Source organism: Euprymna scolopes, chromosome 9, assembly GCF_053919585.1.
Source record: "Euprymna scolopes isolate OS-2025 chromosome 9, ASM5391958v1, whole genome shotgun sequence".
NCBI lineage: Eukaryota > Metazoa > Mollusca > Cephalopoda > Sepiida > Sepiolidae > Euprymna > Euprymna scolopes.
In genome coordinates, this window is record NC_136490.1 from 20,571,664 (window position 1) to 20,590,879 (window position 19,216).

A 19,216-nucleotide genomic window follows, 5' to 3' on the forward strand; every position below is an offset into this window, starting at 1 on the left:
ATTTATTCAGACTAATAATATTATGGGGTCTGCAACAAACTGCCTAGGCATGCAGGGTCTACTTTAGGGGAATTAATTTTACTCGTCCTGGGACGGGTATTGTTCTAATATAACTATCTCTGCTATTATATAAAAGGAAATTTGTGTGTGTGTGTGAATTTGTTCCCTATGGACTTGAAAACGGCTGGGACGATTTTTATGAAATTTCACATGAAGGTTCTTTATGTGCCTGGCAGTGTTCTTAGATAGGTTTTATATCAAATTGTCTTCGATAAGTATTGATAACCAAAATAACCTAATGAAAGAAGAAACAAGCGATTTTGACTGAAGTTAACACCTTACACAGCTTAACATAAGTGCTTTGAGAAGTTTTATTACCAGATAAGCCGAAAAGTCTGCCATATAAAATCAACAGTAGGTTTTTTATAAGACAGGGGCACATTAGAAATGAATGTTTCTGTTTAGAGCACAAGTGAAGCAAGATACTTGACTTTTGCATTTTAAACTTTAATTCAAGCCATTGCGCGAGCCTTTTCTAGTCTCACACAAAAACATACGTTCACATCTCAAGCTATATTACTTGTCATATACATACGCGCACACAAACATATGCGCGCACGTCCACACACGTACATATATTCACGTTCGCGTATATACACCCACATTCATGTGTATACACATACACTAACGTACACACATACGCACACATGGGCAACGTCACTTCCCCTTTCAAAGGAAATCCACACATGCGCGAAACACCACCGGAAACAACTATAAAAGCAAGAGCAATAAGCAGCTTCTTCCTTTTCAGACTAGCTTCCGAGCTGAACGATTCAACAAACCAGCCACCTCCCTTTTGGGAGGCACGCGCCCGCGTGTCTCATGCCACCCCACACTATGCGTAGGACAAAAGCTAACAGACAGTACGTACACGCTTTCTCTCTCCATGAACTGGATTGACATTCTCACTCTTTCTCTCTCTATATATATACAACTTGTGCCTGAGAATACCTTCGCGTAGCTGACTGTTAACATGGCGCACAGCTTTACTGATGTCAACCCTCTATCTTTGTCTTTGTCTACACGCTGGACTATCATTCCCATTTCCACTACATTATTCACTTCTCTTCCCACGTGCGAACAAACGATAGTGACCCGAACGTTAGATGAACACATATTTCCTTTTCTTTCTACACCACCAGTCCCGCAACAAACGATGGTGACACCCGAACGCGTACATGAACACGTGTTACACCTAAAACATTCACTTTTCAACAATAAATAAACGACACGTTCATTTTATCCAGCAATTGAGTTTTTGTTTCCTTCATTCCATTCGTTTCATTATTTTCTTTTGTAACAGGATTAGGATATATATATTCTAGTCCTTTACACCATTATATATTAAAAAAAATGTTATAAAACCAACAGTAGGTTCTCTACAGTGCAATGTAGACTACAATGCATTGTGGACTAAATCACTGCAGAAAGGCATGTGAAGCTTCCTCCTAGTGCATCCTCAACTTAAGCAATCAATCGATTTGATTGAAAAATGCACAATTTCACCGATTTTGATGACAATAAAATATGGGAGTGTGGAACATTCATTAATCATCATTTAATTCCGGGCAACGTCGTGTCTCCCTGCTAGTATAAGGCAATAATGAGGAATGTGCAAAACTCCGAATAAATGACTAGAAAATCAACAGAAAATTGTAATCTAAGAAAAATCTAATCTTTGTCAAGAAAGTTCGTCTATGAGAAAGATAATATTCAGATATCATTTTACCTGTTGAGTGAATTTATTTGAACATTATAACTTCCCCAAAGATTTCCCCCTTTTTCGAATGATAGGAACATCCTTCCACCCCTAATTCTTCTTTTTGACACCATCGCTTCCTTAGAGAATGTCAGCTCTTTTATCTAGTGTTGTCTATTTACCATTTTGGAGTTTGATAACGACGTTGGGAAATCAAATCTTAGCCAAATTTTTTTTTTTTTTTTTTTTTTTAAACAATAAAAAAAATCTTCCTCTAGAGATGACACCGTTTATCAAAACACTCTGCCATTGTTTAAAGTAACAAGATCCAAATTCTCTGTGTGTGGGGGGGGGGGGGTTAAAAACAAAAACATTTTATTTATAGTAGAGGCGGATCCAGATGTTTGGCTCGCCCTCCCTTTCCTGACAGGTTTTTGTTTTTTGTTTTTTTTTTTGTTTTTGTTTTTTACATGGTGATGCTCACTACCACAAAGGCAGGATTTTAAAAAGTTAGACCTAAATAGAATTTAAGCTGACAAATCAAACTTTTATAATTATTGTTGTACCATGTTATTTGCTATCGATTAATATACTTCACTAAAATTTATTTTAAAGAAATATATTAATCCGGTCCTGCAGCTTTCTAACATGTACTCATTCAAATCAACTAAGGGAAATAACTGTTATTCTTCAGTAAGAGTAATCGTTCCTTACTTGTTTTTTTTTGTTTTGTTTTGTTTTTTCTTATCATTACTTGCATCTTATTAAATCAAAACTTTGTTCACTTTATCTTAGATACTGAATATCACACACAAAAAAGGCTTGATTAGAGAATGTAGAAATATTTACGAAAGAAATTTAAATGTAATAGATCATGGGCAATTTCAGGTTGGAACAGCTAGTTAGTGAAAGTATCTGTCTGTCTGTGTACATTTCCCTATGCAATAACTCTGTCAAGTTTCAGTCTAGAGACTCGAAATTACATATACAGGGTACTGAGATTTGGGAAAATCTTTGTAATCCATTTTCGGCCAGAAATTTGGCTGTTAAGAGGTCAAAGTTCAACAATTTGACCTTTGAGAATTCTACCAACTCCTCTGCCAATTTTGGGTCTAAACACTTGAAATTTCAGATATAGGTTCCTTGGACATGGATCTAACTTAATAACTTGATTTGAGCCCAAAACAATAAATGTTAAAGGGGCATAATAGAGGTCAAAGTTTAAAAAAATTTGAACTCTGCAGTCTCTACCAAATTACTCGGACAATTTCTGGTCTAAACATTTGGAATTTTACATAAAGAGTATTCAGAGATAGGGTAAGCATTTTAATCAGTTTGGGTCGAAAACTTTAGCTACAAATATATAAATGTATGTTTGCATGTCTGCCTAAAACTTTCGACAGAGGCAACGGATTTTCACAAGATCAGTATCATTCTGAAGCTCGACCCTTCAGACAACAAATACCGAAAAATTGGCTAAAAACATTAATTTCTTCACCCTCAACTAGGCACTTTTCTACAGGAAGGGGTCGCTTTTTTCGCCGATATTTTCGAAACTCATCCCCTCTTTTTGATTGTCTAGCCTTAATTTAAACCTATGTCACTTCCGGTTTGGCGGTGGTCATAACAGCAAAGATGTCACGTTTTTTCCCATTCTTTTCCTCCTTCGCAGTACAGGTTCAAGCCTGCCTTCCTACTACCACTTTTTTTTTTTTTTTTTTTTTTTTTTTTGCTCAACACACACCTCCAAACACCTGGGCAATGCTGGGCACCCATGCTAGTATATCTATAAAAGGGAACGTGTGTGTATGTGTGTGTTTGTGTCTGTGTACACTTCCCTACCAAACTACTCTGTCAATTTTCGGTCTACAGACACAAGATTTGATATAAGGGGTATTGAGATTTGGGAAAATCTTTTTAATCGGTTTTCGGTCAGAAATTCGGCTGTTAAGGGGTCAAAGTTCAACGATTTCACCTTTGAGAACTCTACCAAACTCATTCACTAATTTTGGGTCTAAACACTTGAAATTTTAGATATAGGTTACTTGGACATGGATCTAACTTAATAATTTTATTGGAGCCCAAAATAATAAATATTAAGGGTCATAATTGGGGTCAAAATTTAAAAAAAATTTGGCCTCTGCGGTCTCTACCAAATTTTTGGTCTGAACATATGAAATTTTACATAAAAGGTATTCAGAGATAGGACAAGCTTTTTAATCATTTTTTGCTGAAAATTTGGCTTCCAAGGAGTCAAAGTTCAAAAGATTTTAATATGCGGTCTCTAGCAAACTATTAAGCCAATTTTGGGTCTAAACATTTGAAATTTTACATAAAGGGTATTCAGATATGCGGCAAGCGTTTTAATCAGTTTTTGGACAAAAATTTGGCTGACAAGAGGTCAAAGTTTATAGAGTGGATCTTTGCAGACTCTACCAAACTCCTCCACCAATTTTGGATCTAAACACTTGCAATTTTAGATGTAAATTACTTGGACATGGGTCAAGCATTTTAATTCAATTTGAGCCCAAAACAATTAAATGTTAAAGGGTCAAAATTGGGGTCAAAGTTAAAAAAATTTGACGTCTGCAGTCTTTACCAATTTTTCTCTATGGTAGTTAAGGAAGCCTATTATATAGAAAGGTATTACCGTACATATTCACACTTATAATATATACATGTGCATATAAAGTTATGAACAATACATATGGCCCGAGCAAAGCCAGGTGGAACTGCTAGTATATATATAATTATTATTATTACTTACTCACTAGGAGTTTCCACATTTGGGAATTTGCACAGAATTTTGAATGGAACCTTTTATTTAATTCACAAGGGTGGTATGCTCTTATTGTGCCAACCATATTGATCCATGGCGTAATGGATAAAGCACTAGGTAAAATTCAGTTCTAAAGGAAACTCTTTTGGAGGTTGTGCAAAGGTGCTAGATCAGGCTGTCTGAAGATACTGATTTCTTAACTAAAAATTGATGTATTGCATTTGTTTTTGTTTTTCTTTCTCTTTGCAAAGTTCTCATGTTCCACAAAGTTAAAACCAACAATTTCACTCGACAAAACAACCAAACCAAACATTATAAATAAATATTTAGAGATATAAAGAACTTGAAGCATAAGGACTTTTCCAAAATAACTGGATTCGACATTAAATACCCTAAAAAGGTTTGATATGCCATAAAACCAAACAACTAATACTGCCCATGTATAAATATATTTGGTACAAGTAATAAGGGTTGTATACTAAACAGAAGTAGAAACATAAGATTCAGATTCAGTTATTGTGGCTAGTCTTTGTTACAACCACAGGTCAAGTGTGCCAGTTCAAAAGTCTTTGGTAACTATTGCTTTTTTTAGATAGAACCTCGTCTACAAACTGTCCATTGGCCTTGAACATATCAAGTGGACAGTGAAAGTAAGAGAGAAAAAAAAAAGAAATTGACCAAACTCCTCCTCCTTCTCCATTCTATGTTTTTTTCCTCTCTCTCTCTCTCTGCCCCTCCCGCCCACCAAGCCATTAAATTATTTTGTGAACAATTTCCTATTCCCTAGAATATTTCTTCTTGTCCATTCTGGTTTGTCAGGTTTGAGAAATTGTGGCTTTCACTTCTGCTAGCAGTTCATGATCTTTTTTTTTCAAAATGTGTAAGTTAAAATATTTTATTTGATGAGATTAATATTATATACAAATGCATATACACACACATACATGTATACATATACATATATATGATGATTGCTATTTTTTTACAGAAGTTTGCCATTTCTTCAGTAAAGTGTTATTGTGTCCGTGTACACGTAGGTGACTTTTTAATCCAGCTTTAGTCCTACATGATAGTTCATAAATGTGACATATATACATGTATACATATATATATGTATGTATATATACATATACTTAAATACATACATACATATATATATATATATATATATATATATATATATAGTCTATGTCTATACATATGATATTATATATATATATATATATATATATATATATATATATAGTCTATTATATTACATATATATTGCCTATGTCTATACATATGATATATGTATTATATTTATGTACACACACACACACACACATATATATATATATATATATATATATATATATATATATATATATATGTGTGTGTGTGGTATTTTATTTAAAGCTATACATTACAGTGTCTGTTTGCTGTACTGGGGTTTTATTGTGGTATACAAATGGTTTCTTGAATAGAAACTATCTTGTTATTGTCCATTCGAATCATCTGCACAATTTAGCAGGCAAAATGGTGCACATTTCACCCTATGAACTGTCTTTTTTTCTTTTTTTCACTGTTTATTCATTTTTTACAGAGTTTACAAATGCAGAAATGTGTTGATCGTTCGAAGGACAATAACCTTGCATACATAGACACTGTGTAGTTTTTAAATAAAATACTTCATATTAGCTCTTGTAGGATCTATAATCGAACACTTTATGATTTCTTTCAACTTATTTATGATGTGTGTGTGGTATACTTTCCTTAAAGCATGATTCATTAAATAACATAGACAGTTCCTGTCTATTGACTTGGATCCGTTCAATTTTATTGCTTCAGGCAAGAACTGGCTGATGTAGCTGCCATAGTCACTTGATTCGAGTACATTCAGATCCATCTGAGATAATTAACAGAACAAATTTTAGGATATTTATAGAAGTGTGTTTTATTTGTTTTTTCTCAATAAATCACATTATGTTAGTAAACGTATTAATTATTCCACGTCACCTTTAAAGGAATTTAAGAATGTAATCGATCTTATTGAAATTTATTTTATTAATATTTGGTTTCTTCGCTTTAATTAGTAATGCTTTTTAGTATATGAAGTGTACTCTTGGGACCTGTGGAAATTCCACAGCAGACTCTTTCATATGTAATGTTGGCATTCAGTGGATGTTCGGCACAGATGGAGACGCCCTGATATTATTGTAGCTCTTTTGTTAAAACCGCAAAATAATTTATCTAAGCTAGCAGGGACACCTGGCACAGCCCAATCATAAAATACGCTTAAATATGGTACTTTAATTTATGTAAATATCTTATACATCATTAGTGAGTCAATTTTTTATTGATTCTTATATTTATAAAGTTGTGATTTCAAAAATAAAAAATATATCCATATGACTTGAGTGCATCAGCTTGCATTGAAACCGAAACCAAAACTTATGAAAAATTCTTGGTAAAATTATTTATTATAAGAAATGGAAGGTCACACCAATTAGACGACAGTCACTCAGAAGAAAAAAGATGTATGTATGACACACACACGCTATCATATTAATATATAGATGCTTGTTAGTGATATGTTCAAGAGTATGTGTTGTCTACTAAAAGTTTTCAGAATTAGAGGCGGGGGAAAGTAGACACACACACATATCTAATATTTCAGGGGTGAAGCAACCAAAGAAGTTTGAACAAGGTTCATACAAAAATGCTCAACAACGAAGTAGAGCAAAATATACTTTTAATTTGCTTTGCATGAGCATTTATATGTTGCTACACATTCATGAGCATGTTTCGATCAGCCAATTACAAGTAACTACAGACCTCTTCAGGCGATATTGCTTATACAAAAGTAAAGTCAGTGACAGTGCCTGAATAGGTCTATAGTTGTAACTGGCTGATCTAATCATGCTCATGAATGTATAGTGGCATATAAATGCTTGTGTAAAACAAATAAAAAGTGTGTGTGTGTGTGTGTGTGTGTGTGTGCATGTATATATATATATATATATATATATATATATCTGGGCCTTGATAAGTGGTGATGCCTATATATATATATATATATATATATATATATATCTGGGCCTTGATAAGTGGTGATGCCTATATATATATATATATATATATATATATATATATATATATATATATATATATATATATATTCTCGGCAGCAGTGTGAAAAGCATATCTTATTTTTCTTTTATTAATATTATTGGAATTTTTCCCCTTTTCCCTTGTACATATTTGTGAATTATTCCATGGATTTCGGCCTTTGGATTATTTTGGACCATCTTCCAATTACGGAATTTCCTTGGATTTTACTTGTGCAAATGGAAATTCAATTAACTTTCTTGAAATTATATTTTTGGATTTTACCGTCATTGGATTATTTATCTTTCACCAGACTATCCATTCATGTGTAATCACCATTTTCTTCACCATATTCCCTCTGCTTCACTTTTTTGTTATCAAGTAAGATCTTTGACTTACTTGTTGTTTCATCAAACACTTTTGTATGCAAAATCCGATCCTGTATTTTGCTAATTCCTACCTTCTGATGAGAAGGAAAGTATTTCTTTGAAACTCTGCGGATTAAGGACTATCCATTTATCTAGTGTTTCCTTTTCAGATTAAATATGTTTTTAAACTCTTTTTCAAAGTGTTTTTTAACATGTTTTATTAACTGTTTGCCCCTATATATATATATATATGCAGTATTATTCCATTTAAGAGAACATTGTTAAACATAACAGAATTCCATTGCTTGATTTTTTAAATATAGTGTTTTTGCTGTTTTTTTTTAAATTCTTTTCTTTTTCCAGTTTTTTGTTCATTTATTTTTTTTTTATCGCCTGAAGATGATTCGACCAAGAATCGAAAGTACTCGTAATACTTTTGTTAGAAAACATTAATGTCTTTTGACTCAGAAAATGCTTATTAGAAAAACTGAAAAAAAATGAAACAAAAAAGATCCAAACAATTATTGCTATGATAAAAAAAATAGTATTTTATTTTCAACTCAGCCTCCATGTTGTCCACTCGACCCCGGCATCCCTATTTATCATATCTACTCGTTCCCAAAAGATCTTCTGATCAACAAAGACACTTAGTTCAGGGAAGCAAACTAAAAGAGGTTTCTTATCTTCCTTATTTTGACTTGGTGACTTTTATCTCCATTTTCCAGTTTTTTTCACTATCTGCTCCCACCTATCCCAACCGTCGCCCTGATAATCTTTTTTTTTTTCCCTCTCACTTGCTTTTTTTATGTAAAAACCTATGACCATCATATTTCATACTTTAACCGTTTATCTGTTTTCCATCATCTAAAAGGTTTTTGTTTTGTTTTTAAATTTATTTTCTTTTAGAATTACAAGAGTGACTTTTAGAGCATCACTCAAAAACTGTATATTTCATTTTAAAAACCAGCATATCAAATATATAAAGTAAAGTCTCTTTTTACAAAGGAGTCACCACTTATCAAGGCCCGGAGGCCACTCGAGGATAAGGGTTAATGAATGTATATAGGACAATATTGTAGTAATCGTTAGTAATGGAAATTTGGTAAATTGGATTACTTAAGGGGATGGCTCATCAAGAACTTGTTTATGTTGGACTTGAAGACGACCATATTGTAGCAAACAAAAGAGAGTTCCACAGGTGTGCAGTTCTAAGAAAGAAACTTTGTTCATGGAATCTATGTTTAAGTTTAGGCACAGATAAAGAGTGGGGATAGAAATTATTGATGGTGGTTTCAGTTAGACGGGTGTTTTTTGTGAAAGTTTGGCAAGACGGGATCATAGATTGGAGCTCATATGAGCGCTTGCAATGAAAATAACAATAGAGCAGAAACAGGCTCACAATGTCTCTTCTCTTGGAAAGAGGTTGCAGAGAAGAGAAAAGGGACTCCTCTACTAGGCTACAAAGTCTATTTTGAACTCTGTCAAGGCAGGATAAGACGCTTCTTTCTGAAGTTTTGTCATTGATAGATTTCTTCCCTACAAAATCAAAAAACACCTTTTTTTAAGTTTATTTTGGTGCAAACATTAATAACATACCTTTTTCCACCTGTGATAACAAATATATTTCCTACGATGGCAAATGTTGGTTTTTACTCCCAAAAAGAGGCACTCTGGATTGGGGAAACATCTTTTTTTTATCTTCAATCTTAAAGGATTTTTCCTTCATTGACCAAGAACAGAAAAGATAAAGTATAGTATCAGAACACATACTCTAACGTTAATTTTATTTGGAAAAGTAAAAATAATGCAAATAAATCGAAAATAAAAGGATATTGTAAAATTGGCAAATATTTAAATCATATTTTCCTTTCATCTTAAATATATTCAGAGCAGATACAAATATACTCGATTGTGAATGGTGGGTATGAAAAGTGCTGTCAAGTCCCAAAAAGTTAGAATGTCCTAGAAATTAGAGATCATTTTAATAAATTTATATGAAAAAATGATCCCCACTTTAAATTCGAAAATATTTTATTCAAAATATTCACACATAATCGTCTAAAAAGCAGAATCTCATTTTTTGGAGGGGGGTTCCTAAGGGTCTTCATCAGCTTTTAAATATGGTTATAATTTATTTTTTTAAATTGACAAACTTGAGGTTTTTTCTTTAGATATGTTTTCAAAGATTTTCATCTTGTGCTATTCTCCCCTACATACATTTGTGCCATTTTTACCTCCCCTCCCCGATCTCCTCTTATGAATGGTTAAAAAAAAAACTATCAATTAATTCACATATAAATTTGGTGCCTATGTTTTGCGGATTTTTAAAAAAAAATTATTTTGCAAATATAAATTCATCCTATATTTATGGCAAATTTATTCGGGAATATTCAATATTTAGGTACGCCATTATTGTGATGTTTAATTTGTAATATATTTCAATTTAACTTTCATTATAACCAGTTTGATTTTATGATTTGTTTCTTGCAAAACAAAATATACCCTCTCCAAAAAATAGGTAAAACTAGCTGATAAAATATGAAAGCCTTCTGGGAAGCTAACCGTTTCAATATAATTCGAGAAATATATAATGAGAAAACACGGAACATTTTATTTACTGAATATACTATATGCATAATATTTTTATATAGAGTACGAAGTTAAAATACAGTGTTTTAGCGGTTTTTGAAAATTTCAGGCGACAAAAGTTAAAAATCTAGCAATTTTCTGGAGATTTCTTTTCCCTGATTTAGCAGATTTTAAAATCTCATTTGCCAACACCGGCTGGGGGTTACTCATTATCCTTACTACACCACCTCTTTCCACCCGTTAGTCACATTAGTCGTTCTTTCCTTGAGGAGTTGGGGTTGTCTATTGAGCAGCAACAACAACAACACCAACAACAACCATACTTTATTTTTTCGAGGGGAGTGGGGCATGCTTCCACCGAGCAACGCCGGTTAGCAAGTACTGCTAGTTTTAAATAAAGAAGAAATGAAGAAAAAATTAAATGTATACATAATTCATGAAATTTTGCTATTAGTTGATAGGAAATTAATATATTTATTGTGCATTGCTGTTTACCATAATTAAATTTTATCTTGAATGTATAGTCTCTTGATTTCTAAAATATATCATATGTACCCAATGTTCTATTTATAGGAGAGTCAGTATTTCACTTTTGAAATAAATACCTTTTTCTTTGGCATTTGTCGAACCGCCCTGTCGCTAGATAATCCATTTCTACCACTAGCTATAAATACACTGTCTCAGTGACACTCATTAACCCTTATCCTCGAATGATCTTCGGCCTTGATAAGTGGTGACTCCCATATAAAAATTAAAATTTGTTTTTAACTAAAAGTTACGCAAAACTTGGACATTTTCAGTTGGAGTCTTTTTTAATTGTCTCCTCTTTAAAGGAGTTCTTCAAAAAATGGAAAAAATTCCCTAAAACAGTAATGCACAAGTGCCAGTTTTTTCTTGCAATTCAAACTCATTTTTAGTTATTACATAACGTTTCACTGCAGTAGTAAAAAAATTAGATGCCTAATGAGACTTAATGTGTAAATAGTGGACAAAAATAATTTATTCATTGGTCGATTGAAAGGCAATATATCTATTGTCCAAGATATCTTCGAATAAAGTCAGGTATCTCCTCTAGTATGTAATATACTAATAGATATGTTTTCTTTTCTTTTTTTCAGGCTTATGCATGGGCCTTGGAATCCATGAAGTATGTGGTCAGTATGAAAACGGAGAACTGCACCACGGAAGAGAAGTTAGGTGCCATGTTGCGAGACATGGACACGTTCATCCAAGAACATCCGCCCATTAGTCCTGAAGTATTTGCTGAGACATTGAACCAGGCAAAGCAACTTAAAAATGAGAAACTCATCTCGCAGTGCCAAAGAACGATTGCCCGATGCGAGGAAACACAGTCAAAATTGAACTCACGCAAAAATGCCTTACAACGTGCCATGGTCCAACACGTGAAAGTCAAGAGTGACAGTCCGTGTAACTGTATTGTCAAGTCGTCGGGTCCCGACATCGATGACACTTACCGGTTGGCACCGGCTGTGAGCAAGAAAACGTCGTCGTGGCACGTCACATGCACAAGTTTGCCGACTAGTCCAAAACTGCACCCACGCCGCTCATCATTGCCAAATAAGGGCGAGATTGTACAAGTCTCGCCGATGGCACATTTGTCTTCACAGAACATGGAGGAGTACCAGGAACAACTTTTTAACGATGGACTCATTACCGAGGATATGTCCCACAGGATTGTTACCTCATTACCCAAAAGTTTAACACTTCGTCCTACCCCGGATGCCAACGACTGTGATACCCATGGCAGCCGGGAAGGCGGCTTGTTTTCGCGTTTACCGTTCTCAAAGAAGCATATGACCAGGACAGTTACCGTTCCTGTGGCACAATCACATTCAATGTCAGAAATGCAATTAAGCAGTTCACAGACTATACCACACATGGATGGGTGCTTGACGATAGAGCCTTTACCAAGGTAAGACATCAGAAAGTTCTATTGGCACCTCAATATTCTCTTTGATATTTTATTTACTTATATTTTAAGATATGTATGTAGATTTTTGTTGTGATTATTATATCTTTATTATTTTTCAAAAAAAAATCAGGTAATCTAACTTTTCTTTCTTTTATCAACTGATTTATGCATGCCCCTTTAGATGTTTTATTATCTGTGCATAATTAATACCGAGGCTAATTTTGAGGCAAGAAATATAATTTATTACTAATAAAGTTTATATTAAAGAAGAATGTATCGTAATTTGTATCATAGTTGAATACAGAATAGTTTCTGTCATAATTGGATACATCGTATTTTATATCATAGTTATGATCAGTTTTATCATAACTGAATACATCATGGTTTTATCATAACTGAATACATCATGGTTGTATCATAACTGAATACATGATAATTTTATCATAGCTGGATGCATCATAGTTTTATCCTAGCTGGATTCATCATAGTTTTATCCTAGCTGGATGCATCATAGTTTTATCCTAGCTGGATGCATCATAGTTTTATCCTAGCTGGATGCATCATACTTTTATCCTAGCTGGATGCATCATACTTTTATCCTAGCTGGATTCATCATAGTTTTATCCTAGCTGGATGCATCATACTTTTATCCTAGCTGGATTCATCATAGTTTTATCATAATTAGATACATCATAGTTTTATCATAGCTAGATACGTCATAGTTTATAATCATAGTCATAATTGTATTCATTGTATTTTAAATCATATTTAAATAGCTCAGCAGCAGGAGAGAATTTTCCTCTATATTGTCTCTTAACTGAAACTCTGATTGGAACTCGTCATAAAGGTGCACAAGATGATATTATAGTCCAATATATATTAAGCTTAATGTCTAGAACTGTTTTAGACCATGCCCAACAAGTTGAGGGTGATGCATAAATGGGTTAAATGAATGCATTGTTGTAGCAGTTTATGTTGTTGTTTATTCAGGTTTTCTATAATGAATACAAGAATATAAATATTAGTGATGGGACGATTCAAATATTTTTCCTAATTCGGATATAATTATCGATTCTGTACTAAATTCCCAATTCTGATTCTTTATAAATCTCCAAATATTTGACTATAAAGCTATTTTTCCCCCGATTACTGTAAAAATATGTTAAATATATATATCTTCTTTTTTTTTTTCAAACGTAAAAATACACTTGTGGGGCAGGGTGGGGGTTATCTATAGCTTTCAGTTTTACCAATAGTTTAAAATCAATAAATATTTATTATTTTATCATTACTAACAGTAGTGGAAGATTTTGTTTTAAACAAAATCAAATAAAAGGATAATTAAAGGAATCGTTTTTGGCATCGGAAAATAAGCACAAATGTTTCCAATTCCAACACCCCCAAAAGTTCTGATTTTTCTGATTCTGGTTAATCGTCCCAACACTAATAAGTATATAACAAAGCAATTTAACATGAATAACACGATGGTATGAATAACTGACCCATATAATAGTATGTTACAGAAAGTCTATATCCGTTACTGTGACTATGGCTGCCGTGATTCTTCCTTGTAAGTCTTTAGTGTTTGGAAGAGTCTATTTACTATCGAAATAAGGTGGATCAGTATCATAACATAACACAGTCAGAAAAGGACAAGAGGGAGAAAGTAGCAACCCCAGTTGAAGTAAGCGTCCCTAATGCTGCTGCCCTTAACAGAGCAGAGAGGGAGAAAATAACAAAATGTACGACATGAAAAGAAACTGGAATTTTAGGAAGGTATCAATCATACCAGTCATTATAGGAGCAACCAGACTAATGAAAAAGTATTTCAAAAACTATCTGGCGAATATACCCGGTGAACCAAGTGCAAAAGAAATACAAACAATAGCACTTAAAGGGACGGTTAGAATCTTAAAAAGATCTCTCGGTTGGAGAAACTAAACTAATAGGAGAATGTTTGGCATCCGATAGAATGTTCCATTTCCAGGAAAACAAAGTGATAAGAAAATTAAAACAAAAGAGTAACTGTCAGATTTGAAGCTGAATAACTAATCTTGTTGCTATGTAAGAGGTATAGAAACAACCATGACCCATGGAAATTCCGAGGTTAATAAAACAGAGTGAGTTTTAATTTCATTATTTCTATGTAGCTTGATATTTTATTTTGATTTAAATGTGAATATATTCATGATGAGGATTGAAAGGCAAATTTAAAATGTTTTACACTTGAAATAAATAGAACTGCCAACATTATGTTCCGAATCAAGACCACATCTGAGAAGAAATTGATGTAAATAGTTGATTGTTGAAATATAAATCAATTTTATCTATCAAATTTGACTTTCAAGCGCACTTGATTCATATTTTATTTTATAAAAATCTATGTGGTTGTGTGTGTGTGTGTGTGTGTGCGCGTGTGTTCCCTATAAGAAGGTTAGAGAATATACATAAAATCTAAAAGTGTATTTTCATGCAAAATTTACTGGGGAAGACGATGGGAGTGTTCCAAAATGTCTAAGAGTGCTACAAATAGGACTATTGGAACATAACCATTTTTAAAGTCAAATCTATATAGCTATAAAAATGAGAATGTGTGTGTGTGAGAACATTTCTCAACCTATTTACTCCGCAAATTTTTTATCTACAGATTTGAAATTTGATATACAGGGTATTCAGACATGTGGAAAACTTTTTAATTGGTTTTCATCCAAAGAAAAGGGCTACCAAGAGGTAAAAATTACACAATAGGTACGTGGGGGGGGGTCATCAGATTTTTTTCTGTTTGTCAACTGTTTCACAAATGCATATGCATAAATTTTTCACATGACAGATTCCTTATGTTAAGAATAAGTAGGTTTGAAAACACTTTTTAAATACTGTGTCAAGCTGGTTTAATGGTTATCTTATTTGACTCACTGTCGTTAGGTTTTGGTATCGATCTCAGCTTAAGTATTTTTTTACTTACAAGAAGTGAACTGTTTAGAAAAAATGTAATACTCACACGCACTTGTCTTAGTTTCTTTATGAATTAAAATATAATATTTATGCGTATTTCATAAATATATGAGGGTCATTCCAAAAGTAAAGCCTCCAATGTTTTTAATTCTAACTGCTGAAAAGCTATGAAGACAGGAGTGATACCATTTAACTAAGCCATCTACTGTGCTCCAGAATTTATTTTTCTACATAGTCACCACCATTCTCAATTCACTTTTGCCAGCAATTCAATGACGCATCTCTGCTTCTGATGTGCATTCATGCCAGGGATTACTTTCTTAGAGTCTCTGTCATCATAACAAAACATTTTGCAATCCCCTCTAATCCATTTGAGTGGAATAAAAAAAATAGGACTCATTACTTTTGGAACGTCCCTCGTACTATTTCAAACGAAATACTATCATTAAAAATAAATTATGCCGATGGATAAAGACAGCAACCGTGGAATTTCCATGGTTCCCGTAAGTTGTTGATGTTATTATTATTGTTTATTTAGTTTTCATACGACTCAATATGACTGATTACTCGCTGTCAATAACAAGTGGTATTCTCTGTAGTCTGAATGACAGTAAGTCTTCCCAAATTGCTAATACTCTCATCCTCTTCCGATAAGTGTTGCAAATAATTTGATGTTATCTCAACAGCTGTTTATCATATATTTATCGCTAATAAATAAATAAATACTGATGGTTTCCTCAGGAATTTGAAGACAGAAAATGTGGAATTTTCATGGGGTCCTGTTAATATTTTTATAAAATTGTTTTTTTTTTTGTTTTGTTTTTTACTCCTTTGCCAGCAAAGGGGTCTGGAGAAAAGTCAGCGTGGTGACCCAACTCTGAAAGAATGTGTACCATGGAACTCGTTAGCTATAATTAGAAAATCATTATTGTTGACATTTGACAGTACTTCTATTGCTATTGTTTTTTTTTTTGGGGGGAAGGGGTGGGGTGAAAGGTTCGGCAAGGGTGAACATTGTTCCCATTCCGCACTGTCTTTGCTGAGATGTGAAGTGGCTTTCTTGTATCAATCGGTTCTTTCTGGTGATCTACATTTTTGCTTTTTGCAGAGTATTCGACTTTCAGGAGTGGGGGGGGTATTTAGTTCTCTCCCACTGCAAGAACTTAGACACCAGGGTCGGAGAGTCGGATCGAGAATTCAGTGCCCCTGAGGAGGAACACTTTGATCTGCAAAATGTGCCTGGGCAGCCCCCTCAGCAATTCCCGGGCAATTAGCAATAAACTAACTGCACAAAACATTACACCACAATCAACAGGGATCAGGTCATTACAAGATCAATTAAGGGATCAGGTCATTACAAGAATGATTTAATCTCTGTTGATCTTTTTTTTGGGTGGGGGGATAAAAACTCCTAGCCGTATTTGACTTTCAAATGTTTATCTCCCTTCTACAATGGGAAGATATGACACAAGGTTGGGAAAGTGGAAATTGAAAATCCAGTGCACTAGAGTAAGAGCACTCTGGCCTACAAAAAAATCTAGCCAGCCCCAACTGGCATTCTTTGACAAAGGGTACCTCAGGCGATTAGCAGTAAACTCGTTCTCAAAGGGAAAGACCTCCTAGAACTGCACAGGTCAACTGAGAACAAGTTGTATCAACAATGGCCTGGTGACTCTGGTGTTTTTTGGGATCCACTCACTTTATTGGTAATGTTTACGACAGTATCCTGATCAGGTGGCATGATTTTAACAAGTTTAGATTTTGTAGTTTTTTGTGGGAAGTGTTTCCATCCGTTGACATACAGCACTTGGTATTGCTAAATAGTCACCCATCCGGTACTGACCACACTCGATGTTGCTTAACTTTGGTATTTTAATAAGAACTTATAGTTGAACTTTATGATGCCATAAATACTCAAAAGATTGAATCTATTTCTGTCAATTTAACTTAAATTCTAAGTTTCTCTTTTCTGACAGGTCAATTCTTGTTTTGGATCATTTAATGTTGAAACATTTATTGTCAACAATTCATTAAACACAAGTTAATTATGTGGAAATTAAAAGTTCATACATTTCCTTAGAATATTAGCGTAGCGCTGAGAGAACTGATTTTTGACTCTGGCAAATTATTTAGATGACCGCTTCTCAATTGAAATCTCGTTGCGTACATGATTTGTAGCAACTTATTTGCTCTCCTCTTCTCTCATTGTCTTCTTCTTTCTCTTCTCTCAATGTCTTTTTCTCTTTCTTTTTTTATTGTCTTCTTTTTCGTCTCTCAATCTTCTTCCTCTTTTTTCATTGTTTTTTTTTCTTTCTCTTCTCACTTTTTTCTTTTTAAATATCAAAGAATAGTACAAAAGCGATGTAACAATCTTTTAGCGTTATATATATATATATATATATATGCATACACATATACTACATCAGTCCATCCTCTATAGAGAATGGCGCAACTACCCATAAATATTTCTCTCTCTCTCTCTCTCTCTCTCTCTCTCTCTCTCTCTCTCTCTCTCTCCCCCCCCAAAAAAAAAAAAATTGCCTATTCACAACATCTCACTAGCAACTTCCTATTTATGACCTAACTTTTTGCACCCATGACTTTAACTCAACTTTAATAGAAAATTCTACTTACTTTAATTTTAACTGTTGTGACAATAGAAGTCTCGAATCGCTCGTTGCCAGTTTAATGGTCTTACAAGTCGGTAATAATCAAGGCAAACACTGTGTAGCTTCAATGTTATATCTACACACTTTGCCTCTCCATAAAATTTTTAATATGCGTCCCCGACAAAATATCACGGCGAGACATCTATACATCATTAGATGCATCAAATAAATTTCAAGGACTTTAGAAAATAAATAAAATAAAAGAGAAAACTTTTGGTCTACCATGGTTGACTTCCAATGCATCTCTAAACAAACTGATAATAAACCAGAGTTATTTGGTTTTTCGTCACAAGATAAAGATTTTTTTTTCTGGGGTCTTTGAAACCTAATTGATCCCAGTTACCGGTAATATTGCAAATTTCACATCAGTGTTTCCTTCTCATCCACAGACCTGGCTGAGGTTTGCTTCATCTACCCCGGTTTTGAAATAAAGTGATACTTCTAGACAAACAAGCTTTGTCAACTTGAAGCAAATAGGTTTAAAGGTGTCAGTAACCTATCATTACCTCTACTCCTGTCTCGTTTCCATCAGAAAAGGCCAGGAGTTGGATTTAGTTAGCATCTTTCTCTCTTTCTCTCATATATATATATATATATATATATATATATATATATATATATATATATATGTGACATTCTTTGAAACTCCATGAAATAAGAACTATGAAAATTATTTCTGGGAGTATTCTGTCGAATAATAAATTTAATTGTAAATTTTAATTTACAGTTTTAAATTCTTTTATTTTCCCTATAATAAGCTTTACTTTCTATTGTGTCTGTATTGAGCTTCTTTATTTGGTTGGGATTAATTCATTAATATATAAATATTAATATTAGATTGAAGTTTACATCTGATTATATCAGATAAACATTTCTTTTCTCCTGAAGTGATAGCTTTAGGCATAAGCCTGAAGAGTCCTAGAGGGGATGAAACGTGGAATATTCAGTGTAGCTTAATCGCCATATATATTTTATAACTTACTAACTAGCTCTACCTACGTATTGAGCACTTTTGAAGTAAATACTTAAAGTTTACGCATAAATTTATACTTTTGTATATTAATTTTATGTGAG

General features: G+C 33.4%; 2 protein-coding genes across 5 annotated transcripts in view; one reads left to right on the forward strand and one right to left on the reverse strand.

Annotated features, from left to right (window-relative positions):
• The window catches only part of LOC145284453 (uncharacterized), a 1,345,403-nt gene that overhangs the window by 1,209,388 nt on the left and 116,799 nt on the right, over nucleotides 1-19,216 (forward strand). Inside the window, exon 16 of the mRNA XM_080133278.1 lies at nucleotides 11,704-12,518. Coding sequence (XP_079989404.1) covers nucleotides 11,704-12,518 — 815 coding nt within the window. The remainder of the gene's footprint in view (nucleotides 1-11,703; nucleotides 12,519-19,216) is intronic.
• LOC145284455 (uncharacterized) overlaps nucleotides 1-19,216 on the reverse strand; it is a 235,522-nt gene that overhangs the window by 6,399 nt on the left and 209,907 nt on the right. The window lies entirely within an intron of this gene.